At 31.3% G+C, this 13,899-nt stretch overlaps 1 protein-coding gene across 1 annotated transcript in view; it reads left to right on the forward strand.

Annotated features, from left to right (window-relative positions):
* LOC139489655 ((E3-independent) E2 ubiquitin-conjugating enzyme-like) overlaps positions 1–13,370 on the forward strand; it is a 31,576-nt gene extending 18,206 nt beyond the window's left edge. The window contains exons 15-18 of the mRNA XM_071276297.1: positions 355–412; positions 5,623–5,744; positions 7,060–7,139; positions 7,999–13,370. Coding sequence (XP_071132398.1) covers positions 355–412; positions 5,623–5,744; positions 7,060–7,139; positions 7,999–8,422 — 684 coding nt within the window. The 3' untranslated portion in view covers positions 8,423–13,370. The remainder of the gene's footprint in view (positions 1–354; positions 413–5,622; positions 5,745–7,059; positions 7,140–7,998) is intronic.
* The last annotated feature ends 529 nt before the right edge of the window (positions 13,371–13,899 follow it).

Consider the following 13,899-nt stretch of genomic DNA (forward strand, 5'->3'; position numbering starts at 1 on the left):
TACATGGAAAGGCAAGGTTAGTGTATAACTAGGTAAATGGGAAGGCAATGTTAGTGTATAACTAGGTACATGGGAAGGCAAGGTTAGTGTATAACTGCAGATTTGATATTCATCTCATTTTTGTGATTGTCTGTTAACATTAAGCAGTGACAGATTTAAGATGCAAAATATTTTATGCATAAAATTGTGTTGAAAAATAAAAAAATGGAAATGATGTATTTGAAGGAATGTTAAAAATTTTAATTTGAACAGCCATAACTTACTTATTTTTATCCAGTCAAACACGTATTTCATTTTCTCAGATACCTGACATATTTCAGTTAATGAAAGTAATGATAATTTTTTATTTTGCAGGACACAGAAACTTGGACCAGCAATTCTAGTCTTTTACAAGTTTTAGTCTCAATTCAAGGTATGTTGATTAAACTTTATTTAGGTAGGCCAATTTTAGTTAATATATTTGCATGCCTGAATTGCACTAAAAACCTGACTCACAGATTAATCATTGTTGGGTAGGGTGCATGATGCACAGATTTTGCTGATATTTTTCTTCTTCATCATTTGCCGAAGGGCCAAGTGAGCTTTTCCCATCACTTTGCGTCCGTCGTCCGTCGTCATTAACTTTTACAAAAATCTTCTCCTCTGAAACTACTGGGCCAAATTAAACCAAACTTGGCCACAATCATCAATGGGGTATCTAGTTTAAAAAATGTGTGGCGTGACCCGGCCAACCAACCAAGATGGCCTCCATGGCTAAAAATAGAACATGGGGATAAAATGCAGTTTTTGGCTTATAACTCAAAAACCAAAGCATTTAGAGCAAATCTGACATGGGGTAAAATTGTTTATCAGGTCAAGATCTATCTGCCCTGAAATTTTCAGATGAATCGAACGCTGCCCCTGAATTGATAATTTTAAGGAAATTTTGCTGTTTTTGGTTATTATCTTGAATATTATTATAGATAGAGATAAACTGTAAACAGAAATAATGTACAGCAAAGTAAGATTTACAAATAAGTCAACGTGACCGAAATGGTCAGTTGACCCCTTTAGGAGTTATTGCCCTTTTTAGTCCATTTTTAACCATTATCGTAAATCTTAGTTATCTTTTACAAAAATCTTCTCCTCTGAAACTATTGGGACAAATTAATCCAAACTTAACCACAATCATCATTGGGGTATCTAGTTTAAAAAATGTGTGGCGTGACCCGGCAAACCAACCAAGATGTCCGCCATGGCTAAAAATGATCATAGGGGGAAAATGCAGTTTTTGGCTTATAACTCAAAAACCAAAGCATTTAGAGCAAATCTGACATGTGGTAAAATTGTTCATCAGGTAAGATCTATCGCCCTGAAATTTTCAGATGAATCGGACAACCCGTTGTTGGGTTGCTGCCCCTGAATTGATAATTTTAAGAAAATTTTGCTGTTTTTATACGACCGCAAATTTTGAAAAAATTTTCGTCGTATATTGCTATCACGTTGGCGTCTGCGTCGTCGTCGTCGTCGTCGTCGTCGTCGTCGTCGTCCGGCGTCCGAATACTTTTAGTTTTCGCACTCTAACTTTAGTAAAAGTGAATAGAAATCTATGAAATTTTAACACAAGGTTTATGACCATAAAAGGAAGGTTGGTATTGATTTTGGGAGTTTTGGTCCCAACATTTTAGGAATAAGGGGCCAAAAAGGGCCCAAATAAGCATTTTCTTGGTTTTCGCACCATAACTTTAGTTTAAGTTAATAGAAATCTATGAAATTTTGACACAAGGTTTATGACCACAAAAGAAAGATTGGGATTGATTTTGGGAGTTTTGGTTTCAATAGTTTAGGAATAAGGGGCCAATAAAGGGCCCAAATAAGCATTTTTCTTGGTTTTTGCACAATAACCTTAGGTTAAGTAAATGGAAATCTATGAAATTTAAACACAATGTTTATGACCACAAAAGGAAGGTTGGTATTTATTTTGGTAGTTTAGGACCCAACAGATTAGGAATTAGGGGCCAAAAAGGGACCCAAATAAGCATTTTTCTTGGTTTTCGCACTATAATGTTAGTATAAGTAAATACAAATCTATGAAATTTAAACACAAGGCTTATGACCATAAAAGGAAGGTTGGTATTGATTTTGGGAGTTTTGGTCCCAACAGTTTAGGAAAAAGGGGCCCAAAGGGTCCAAAATTAAACTTTGTTTGATTTCATCAAAATTGAATAATTGGGGTTCTTTGATATGCCGAATCTAACTGTATATGTAGATTCTCAACTTTTGGTCCCGTTTTCAAATTGGTCTACATTAAAAGGTCCAAAGGGTCCAAAATTAAACTTAGTTTGATTTTGACAAAAAATGAATCGGTTGGGTTCTTTGATATGTTGAATCTAAAAATGTACTTAGATTCTTGATTATTGAAGTTTTTTTGGTCCAGTTTTCAAATTGGTCTACATTAAGGTCCAAAGGGTCCAAAATTAAACTTTGTTTGATTTCATCAAAAATTGAATCCTTGGGGTTCTTTGATATGCCAAATCTAACTGTGTATGTAGATTCTTCATTTTTGGTCCTGTTTTCAAATTTCAAATTCTACATTAAAGTCCAAAGGGTCCAAAATTAAACTAAGTTTGATTTTAACAAAAATTGAATTCTTGGGCCTCTTTGATATGCTGAATCTAAACATGTACTTAGATTTTTGATTATGGGCCCAGTTTTCAAGTTGGTCCAAATCAGGATCTAAAATTATTATATTAAGTATTGTGCAATAGCAAGTCTTTTCAATTGCACAGTATTGTGCAATGGCAAGAAATATCTAATTGCACAATATTGTGAAATAGCAAATTTTTTTTTAATTAGAGTTATCTTTCTTTGTCCAGAATAGTAAGCAAGAAATATCCTATTTGTGCAATAGCAAGATTTTTTTTTAATTGGAGTTATCTTTCTTTGTCCAGAATCAACTTAAATCTTTGTTATATACAATATACAATGTATATACACTTTTTACTACCAACTGATAAATTTAAATAATCTTTACCATTCAGTGATAACAAGCAGTTTTTTTACATCTTAATATTTTATGATGTATTTAAATGAGTAGTTATTGTTGCAAACTCCATTAGAAATTTGAATTGATATCAGTTTTGAAAAAGGGAAACGGGGATGTGAAAAAAAAGAGGGGGGGGGGTTAAATTTTTCTCATTTCAGATTTCATAAATAAAAAGAAAATTTCTTCAAACATTTTTTTGAGAGGATTAATATTCAACAGCATAGTGATTTGCTCAAAGGCAAAAAAAACCTTTTAAGTTCATTAGACCACATTCATTCTGTGTCAGAAACCTATGCTGTGTCAACTATTTAATTTTAGATTTAAAAAGTTTGAAGAAGAAATCTTTAATTGATTTGTAAAATCTTGGCATTTGTTTTGTGTAAAAAAAAACCATGTAATGTCAAAAATTTGATCACAATCCAAATTCAGAGCTGTATCATGCTTGAATGTTTTGTCCATACTTGCCCCAACTGTTCAGGGTTCGACCTCTGCGGTCGTATAAAGCTGCGCCCTGCGGAGCACCTGGTTGGTTATTATCTTGAATATTATTATAGATAGAGATAAACTGTAAACAGCAATAATGTTCAGCAAAGTAAGATTTACAAATAAGTCAACGTGACCGAAATGGTCAGTTGACCCCTTTAGGAGTTATTGCCCTTTTTAGTCCATTTTTAACCATTTTTCGTAAATCTTAGTTATCTTTTACAAAAATCTTCTCCTCTGAAACTATTGGGACAAATTAATCCAAACTTTACCACAATCATCATTGGGGTATCTAGTTTAAAAAATGTGTGGCGTGACCCGGCAAACCAACCAAGATGTCCGCCATGGCTAAAAATAGAACATAGGGGGAAAATGCAGTTTTTGGCTTATAACTCAAAAACCAAAGCATTTAGAGCAAATCTGACATGTGGTAAAATTGTTCATCAGGTCAATATCTATCTGCCCTGAAATTTTCAGATGAATCGGACAACCCGTTGTTGGGTTGCTGCCCCTGAATTGATAATTTTAAGGAAATTTTGCTGTTTTTGGTTATTATCTTGAATATTATTATAGATAGAGATAACCTGTAAACAGCAATAATGTTCAGCAAAGTAAGATCTACAAATAAGTCAACATTACCAAAATGGTCAGTTGACCACTTTAGGAGTTATTGCCCTTTATAGTCAATTTTTAACCATTTTTCGTAAATCTTAGTAATCTTTTAGAAAAATCTTCTCCTCTGAAACTACTGGGCCAAATTTAACCAAACTTGGCCATAATCATCATTGGGGTATCTAGTTTAAAAAATGTGTCCGGTGACCCAGTCAACCAACCAAGATGGCCGTCATGGCTAAAAATAGAACATAGGGGTAAAATGCAGTTTTTGGCTAATAACTCAAAAACCAAAGCATTTAGAGCAAATCTGACTGTGGTAAAATTGTTCATCAGGTCAAGATCTATCTGCCCTGAAATTTTCAGATGAATCGGACAACCCGTTGTTGGGTTACTGCCCCTGAAATGGTAATTTTAACGCAATTTTGCTGTTTTTGGTTATTATCTTGAATATTATTATAGATAGAGATAAACTGTAAACAGCAATAATGTTCAGCAAAGTAAGATTTACAAATAAGTCGACGTGACTGAAATGGTCAGTTGACCCCTTTAGGAGTTATTGCCCTTTTTAGTCCATTTTTAACCATTTTTCGTAAATCTTAGTTATCTTTTACAAAAATCTTCTCCTCTGAAACTACTGGGCCAAATTTAACCAAACTTAGCCATAATTGGGGTATCTAGTTAAAAAAATGTGTCCGGTAACTCGGCCAACAAACCAAGATGGCCGCCATGGCTAAAAATAGAACATGGGGGTAAAATGCAGTTTTTGGCTTATAACTCAAAAACCAAAGCATTAAGAGCAAATCTGACAGGAAGTAAAATTGTTGATCAGGTCACGATCTATCTGCCCTGGAATTTTCAGATGAATCGGATAATCGGTTGTTAGGTTGCTGCCCCTGAATTGGTAATTTTGAGGAAATTTTGCTGTTTTTGGTTATTATCTTGAATATTATTATAGATAGAGATAAACTGTAAACAGCAATAATGTACAGTTAAGTAAGAACTAAAAATAAGTCACTATGACCAAAATAGTCAATTGACCCCCTAAGGAGTCATTGCCCTTCATAGTCAATTTTTAACAATTTTCTTAAAATTTGAAGATTTTCAATAACATTTTCCACAGAAAGTACTGTTATAGATAGAGATAATTGTAAGCAGCAAGAATGTTTAGTAAACTAAAAGTAAGATCTACAAACACATCACCATCACCAAAACACAATTTTGTCATGAATCCATCTGTGTCCATTGTTTAATATTCACATAGACCAAGGTGAGCGACACAGGCTCTTTAGAGCCTCTAGTTAAAAGTGCAATGCAAAGTTTCTATTATAATTTTAAGATATGATTTATCTCCTGTATTATAACCTTATTTTCACCATTTATTATTTGAAGCTAATAAATACATAATTGTATAACAATATTATATAAATACAATAATAATCATTTATAAGTAAGATTAAAAAGACATGGTATAAATAAATCCATCTCCTGTTTATTTGTAGGATTGATTTTAGTGGATGAGCCTTACTATAATGAGGCAGGGTATGAAAAACATAGAGGTACTCAACAGGGAGCAGAAAATAGCAAAATGTACAATGAGATGGCAATTCTCAAACTAGTAGAGGTAAAATCATAAATATGAATGCAACATGATTTTCAAAAGTCTGAAAAGCTTTTCTTCAGCTGGTATCATCTCCAATCAATTTTCATATGATTTCAAGGAGTGAAGTGCAATTTTTGTCTGCACAGGTGTTATAAAATGATATAGAATTATGCACCGTTGAAATATTTACTCTTTTCAAAACCTACCATCTTATTAGAGTCTTAAATGCAGAAGTGTATGCTTGAAGGATGTACAAGTCCATTGATTTATTTACGGTTATGCCTTTCAGTCCTGCCTTTTGTTATTATTATTTGATGTGTTTATAGATTATTTACGTACTTGATGGCCTGCACCTTTTTTATAAACTGACATTTTATAAAAACTGTGTTTTCTGATCACTTTCTTTTGTTGCATTTGATGCAGGTTAAATTAGGGGACATCTATAATACTAAAATAACGAGGGCCAATTTGTTAGCCGTCATGAGGTAAAAACGACAAATCAAAGAATTCAACTTTATATATAGCTAATATAGGACAATGGTGTAGATTAAAAATTACACCACTCCAGACCTTTTTGTTTTCCACATAATTAATATTGCCAATAATTAACAAGTTCCGGGTCGAATCCGATACCGATACCAATAGTATATTCACCTGTTACCTATTACCTTATCTGTACGTTCCGCATCTGACAGGCGCACCACCAAACGGTATATTTAGGATTTTGCTATTATACATGGGTCATAATCACAGGGTTGACACTTCTAAATTCAATCATTGTCAAATTGTTCCCTATTGTAGTATTTTAATCAGTAAGACTTTCTAAGATAACAATACGAATACTTAAAATCTGGACTTAAAATAAGGCGTATAGGTACAGTTTTCAATTTGTTAGCAGGCATGATGTAAAACAGTGAATCATAGAATTCAACTTTATTTATAACTAATATAGGACAATGCTGTTGATAAAAAAATACTCCATTCCAAATAATTAATATTACCAATAATTGATAAGTTCCAGGTCGACGGGTTCAAACAAAGATTTGAAAATTAAAGCAGAGAAAACTATGTATCTTATAATCGGCATGACTTTATCAGATGACAATGCCAATACTTAAAATAAGGATTATGCATAGTTATATACTTTAATTCAGTCATGGACCTGCGATATCACAGGTGTGTTCTAGTTGCAATTTAAGAAAATGACATCCTGATCAACCAATCAAAATTCTTTTTTAAGGGGTAATTAACAAAATATCAGATCACTCTTTTACTGCACAATGTATATCTTCTATTTATAAATTATTAATGGAAGTATTTATGATCTATATTTCAGAGCTTAACAAATATGATCAAGAATATTCCAGAAACTTTTAGAACAGAATGTGTTCAACATTTGATGAAGTTTGGACCAAGGTAAGTTCAACTAATTGTTGTATAACACACCTTAAAACCAGCCACAATGTTTGGGTGAAGTTGAAATTTGTGGTCGTTATCACAATAGGTTAAATAAATTTCTCCATTAACTTTTGATGAGAAAAGACATGGAAGGAAAGGTCATTTCATGATTTGAATAGGTACAATTTAGTTGACCTTTCTTATATAATTGTATTATAGTGTACCTTACCACAGAATAAATGCTGTCCTTGATTTTAAGGGTAATGGATCCTTTTTAAAATCTTAAGTTAGAAATGGCAATGTAAACCTACAGTTTTGACGTCTAGTCTGCAACAAAAGTCGTAATAGCTAGGTTAGACTAAGCTATAGCTTTAAGCTGAAATGGTGTTGTAAACAATTGGTTATGACATTTTGGAAAAAGTTTTGCTTCTTGGCGATATTTTTCAAGCCATAAATCAAGATATTTTAAAGACTAAGCTATTAGCTATATCTTTGAACAGGAGGTTGTAAACAATTGCTATGACAATACTTATAAATAGACCAAATTGTTTTCGAAAAAACTTGATTCTTGGGGATATCTTTTAAGCCATAAACCAAGATATATTGAACTGTTTTTGTTAAAAAGAGTTCTATTGATATTAAGGTCATTTATTGTTTTTAGAATAAATAAGGCTGCTGCTGTTCTATTATGAAATGTTTCTGGTTGTTGTTGAAGGCCATACCATTATCTTTAGTTGCATACATCTTTGTCCTTTTGTACCTGGTAGATACTTACTTGAATGGCTATCATACCACATCACCATATTTTATAACAACAAATTATTCTCATAAAACTGGCAACTTAATCTGAATATATTGTTTATTTTTTTAACTCTAGGATGATACAGAGATTCATCTATTGGAGTACAAATCCAGACCCAGTGGGATTGTCTTCAGTCAGTCAAGAAAATGGTTCAATCTTGAAACCAAAAGAAACAAACCAGCTACCATCTGAATCATCAATGGCAGACAATTCAAGAAGTAAATCTGAATTAAATGGTGTTGAAATTGCTGAAGGCAATCAAGGTCAAATACCATCTTGTGAAGTCAAGACAGCCAATCAGAAGCCAGTATTGTCAGAGGCTACCAGTGCTAGTGCTACTACCAGTCTTTCATCTTGTAATGACACATGTATTGACTCAAGTGTGGAGTTCCCACTCTTTCCTTTGTCAAGAGGCTTCTGTATAACCATGAACAAGAAACTATCAACATTAAAATCAGTATTGAATACAATGATTGAATTAAACAGTAATCAATTGTAACATTCAAATCAGCATTAGAATTTAAAAAAAAAGTAAAATCTGTTTATACAGGGTTAATTAAGTAAATAAAGCTGCTCAAATTTGACAGGGAAATGTTCCTATAGCATAAGCAGGTTCCATTGTGTAACTTTACTTTATAAAAGCTGATGCTTAAAAGCATACAATAGGTAAGTATTTGTCAACCAGAAAAACATGTACTTATTTGTTTGTAAAAAAAAAAAAATAACATTGCTTTTCCTTAAATTAAAACTTCCTATGCAAGGCTTTTTTTATAGCATCAATATATAGAATGGAAGATATTTTCCTTCAAATTAATTATCTATAAACTATTGAAGTATGCTGCATATTAATTATTCATGACACACTGACCCTTGTGATAAATGTTGTAATTTTTTTTGAATTATTTAAAATATTATTCATTGACTCAGACTTTAGTTCTATTGTAGGTTTTGAAAATAATGTTTGAAGAATACTAAATTCAACATCAATATTAACTTTACACACTTCAGGGGACGTAATTATTTCTTATGAAAAAAAATCGTTATCATGTGGTGTTTGCATCTGAAAGGAAATATTATTCTGTGATATTAATATATTTATTGTTTTATATTTGTGTTGTGTTGTGTTTGTTTATCACATGCATTAAGAATAGAATTTTTAAAATTCTAAACATTATCATGTTTGTTCATTATTCATTTATCACATCAATTACAGCCGATTGCATTAAGTGTGTAGGAAAAGGTAATATCCTTGGTTAGCTTGCTTGCTAGCTGAACCATGAAGTCAATAACTGTCATTATTAGGTTAGGTATACTACCCTTCTTTCAAAGTAGCCTAGTCCTACAGACAGATAGATTGGTTAACTGTCTGACTAGTCTACTCTTTAAGGAGGGTAGTTTACCTTACATAATAATGACTTCACTGTTCAGCTAACAAGCAAGCTAACCAAGGATATTACCTTTGCCTACACACTGAATGCAATCGGTTGTAAAATCACTCAATAATTGATGAATTTACATGTTCAGAAACACACATATTATTTAATGTAAAAAGAAAATATTAAATTACTGTAATTTTACCTAAGGGTTGTATATCATGTTTTTTATACGGCGGCAAAAATTGAATTTTTTTTTGTCATCTATTGGTATGACGTTGGTGTCGTTGTCGTCATCCAAAGACATTTGGTTTTTGCACTATGATTTTAGTAAAAGTAAATAGAAATCTATGAAATTTAAACACAAGGTTTATGACCACAAAAGGAAGGTTGGGATTGATTTTGGGAGTTTTGGTCCCAACAGTTTAGGAATAAGGGGCCAAAAAGGGCCCAAATAAGCATTTTTTCTTGATTTTCGCACAATGACTTTAGTATAAGTGAACAGAAAATCTATGAAATTTTAACATAACGTTTATGACCATAAAAGGAAGGATGGGATTGATTTTGAGAGTTTTTGTCCCAACAGTTTAGGAATTAGGGGCCATAAAAAGGTCCCAAATAAGCACTTTTCTTGGTTTTTGCACAATAACTTTAGTATAAGTAAATAGAAATCTATGAAATTTTAACACAAGGTTTATGACCACAAAAAGAAAGATTGGGATTGATTTTGGGAGTTTTGGTGCCAACAATTTAGTAATTAGGGGCCAAAAGGTCCAAAAGGTCCAAAATTCAACTTTGTTCGATTTCATCAAAAAATGAATTATTGGGGTTCTTTGATATTCCAAATCTAACTGTGTATTTTGATTCTTAATTTTTGGTCCTGTTTTCAAATTGGTCTACATTAAGGTCCAAAGGGTCCAAAATTAAACATAGTTTGATTTTAAGAAAAATTGAATATATGAAGTTCTTTAATATGCTGAATTTAACCATGTACTTAGATTTTTGATTATGGGCCCAGTTTTTAAGTTGGTCCAAATCGGGGTTCAAAATTAAAATTTGTTTTATTTCAACAAAAATTGAATATATGAGGTTCTTCAATATGCTGAATTTAACCATGTATTTAGATTTTTAATATTTTTAGGCCCGGTTATCATATTGGTTCACATTGAGGTCTAAAGGGTCTAGAATTGAACATTATTTGATTTTATCACAAATTGAATTCTTGGGGTTCTATGATATGCTGAATCTAACCATGCATTTAGATTTTGGATATTGGACCATAATAGGTAGATGTCCAATTTAATTTTTTTTAAAGTTTTTAAGTTTAAGTTCTTAGACCACATTAATTTTGTGTCAGAAACCTATGTTGTGTCAACTATTTAATCACAATCCAAATTCAGAGCTGTATCAAGTTTAAATGTTGTGTCCATACTTGCCCCAACTGTTCAGGGTTCAACATCTGCGGTCGTATAAAGCTGTGCCTTGCAGAGCATCTGGTTCTTTCTTTGAAGCACTTTGAAAAAGCTTTGTATTACCCTTTATTTAAGTTACCTCACTCAAAGAGACATCCAGACTTTTGCTTTCATTTTACATAAAATGCAGTAAATGCAATTATTTGTAATTTATAGCACTAGATCATGATATTTTAGGTCGAAACCATACCTCCTTATATAGAATTTGAAATTATTCAAACTATTCTTCAAATTTTTTCACCTGTAATTTTAATCACTATAATATATTTCAGACTCAAATTGGCTGCTTCACAGAGCTATTGGAGCTTGGTTTAAAATTTTAACCACATTATTTATTGAAATTGCAGTTTGTCTAGTGATCATTTATCACATGAATCAAAATACTCAATGAGTAAAGAAGGTGTTTAAAATTATGTGAAACAGCATGCATTTAATGTCAAAAGGTTAAAAAGTAAAATGCTAATTATATATGAAATGTATTTGTTAATATTAAAACCTTTATATTGTAAAAAATATATTTGATCATGATTAGAAAATTCAATCCCGTTGTTAGTTATTCTCTTTCTTTGAAAAATAAGCAGACTAGGTTCAAAAAATAAAACTGTGTTCCTGTATTGTTTTGTTTCATGTAGTCTTATTTTGTTTTAAAAAGACAAATTTAGAGAAAACTTTAATTTTAACAAACATATTTGCTGACACCTTACTTTTATATTATAAGAAACATTTTTATTTACATCATGAGTTCCAAATGAGTCTTCTTACCCCATACAATGATAGTGTGATTATTATAAGTTGAATAGACTATAATAAAACATATGATTTAAATGAGATTTTGACAACTGGTATGTGATGTCAGCATATACCTTTAGTGAAGTTCATTGGTTTTCTCTAAATTTGTTTATAAAACAAAAACACATAAGAAGCAAAACAATACCTTTAAACTTTAACGGTTCAGGTGTTTTTTGTTCATCATAAGCTATGCATTGTTTGTAACCTTAAATTATCCAGAAAGATTTGTTTTCTGTAATAATGTTTACAATTTGTCATTTTGTAACACTTTGTTTAAACTTTCAAACATTATTTTATTTGCATCATATATCATAAAAAATTGCAGATACCTTTTTAGAAGGTTACCAGATGACATGCATGCACATATTGAGATTTTGTTCACATGTGTTGCAAAATAATTTCTGACAGAAACATTATGTTGAAGATTAGTCAAAGGTTTGAAGTATACAACATGTACATTTTGATTGAATGTCAGTATTTATTTAAATGCTGATTGCTTTATACATTCCCTAGATTTGCCCAACATCACAAAAAATGGTTTTAATTTGTAAGACTATGGAACTTTCATCATTTTGATTAGACACATTTTACGGGAGTATTGGGACTTTGACTTATATTTTAAACTTTTGTTACAAAATGACACCCTATGAGGGCACCACCCTTTGAGGCATTTGACAGACACTTTCATAGTTGGTAAAATTGTTTGTTATAATGTGTAATTGACCATACTTTACAGTCATTTTGATTTTGAAAGTGTTTGCTAGAGTTATATTCATGCTCACAGCTTTTGACTACTAATCTTTTGAAAACATATTATTAGGCATTACATGAAATAGTATTGATAATTATATGAAAGCTAGATGAAACATGAAGTTTATATATATTTGTTTAATATTATTCCAAAAACACATTTCAGTGGAACATGGCTCCATCAGGTTGAGCTGTGATTTCTTTAAGGCAAGTTGATGTTTACCTTATTTTTTTGTTACTTAGTATTACATGCTAGCCAAATTTGCTTATAACACATTACTTAAAATAATTAAGGAACTAGCACAAAAAATCACTGCCTAATTTTAATAAATAATATACATAAGGGAACAAGTACTTATAAAAGAGGGGTGAAATATACTAGAGGGACAGTCAAACTCAAAGATCAAAAATATACTGACACACCTTGGCTAAAAAGAAAAAGACTGAGTAACACAAACCCCACTAAAAATTGGGGTGATCTCAGGTGCTCCACAAGGGTAAGCAGATCCTGCACCACATGGGCAATTCAATCTCATATGACAAAGTATAAGGTCATGAACAAACATGTAAAGGCAAGGTTGTACAAGTCATTTTGTTAAATTCTATGCATATTTGGTATAAGGAGATTTTTTCTGAATATAATTGATTATTAAATCAATTTTATGACATTTTGATATTTGTAGTTAGAGAAAAGGAATTAAGGTTTGATCAGTGAAAATTATATATTTTGTCAGGATGTTGTAATGGGTTTATTCAAGATATACAATTTTGAAAATTGAAAGTGACATGATGAATTGTCAGTTTGTTTGATTTGTTATGTGAAATTTCTGCTTACTGAGTGTTGTGTTCAGATTTCATCGTAAGTTTAAAACTAAGTAGTGCTAGCATTGCATTCTTAAATGATATTTATCATTACTGGAGTATTATACTGAAGAATAATATGTTTAAGATGATTGATATCATAACTGTTTTACATATTTATCAAATACTGTGATAATTTGTTCAGTATAATAAGATCATACATTTTGAGAGAAGGTTATGATTGAAATAAAATTGAGGCTTATCTTATAGTTGTTATTATTTAAATGCTGATTTATATTTATAATTTGATGTTGAGAGAGTTAAATTTTGTATCTGCTCTTTTATTGGGTTTTTGTCTCTGACATATTCCCCATTTCCATTCTGAATGTTATTTATAAATCTGAAAATATTATTTTAGTACTATTTTTTCCCCATTTCTGCTTGATGTTCTCAAACTGAGGTAAACGAAAAGGCAATAGCACAGTTTATCCTGTTTGAAATTCTTCCATGCACATATCTTCCATTTAAAATTGAATTATTAATAGGTATACAGTATTCCCCTCATTGGCAGCCTTCTTTGCTGAACATGGGCTGATGATTGGTATATATTTGTATAAGTGATGCTACATATACATATACACATACTATTACAGCATTTAAAAGTGTTAAATTGATATGCACACTTTTGACATAATTAAAGCAATAGGAAACCTGTTTTGTTTGAGTTTATTTGTTGTATTTATGTAGTGTATGTCTTAAATAGCGGTAAACTACTGTTGCATTTATTTTGC

Source organism: Mytilus edulis, chromosome 9 (assembly GCF_963676685.1).
Source record: "Mytilus edulis chromosome 9, xbMytEdul2.2, whole genome shotgun sequence".
Taxonomy (NCBI): Eukaryota; Metazoa; Mollusca; class Bivalvia; order Mytilida; family Mytilidae; genus Mytilus; species Mytilus edulis.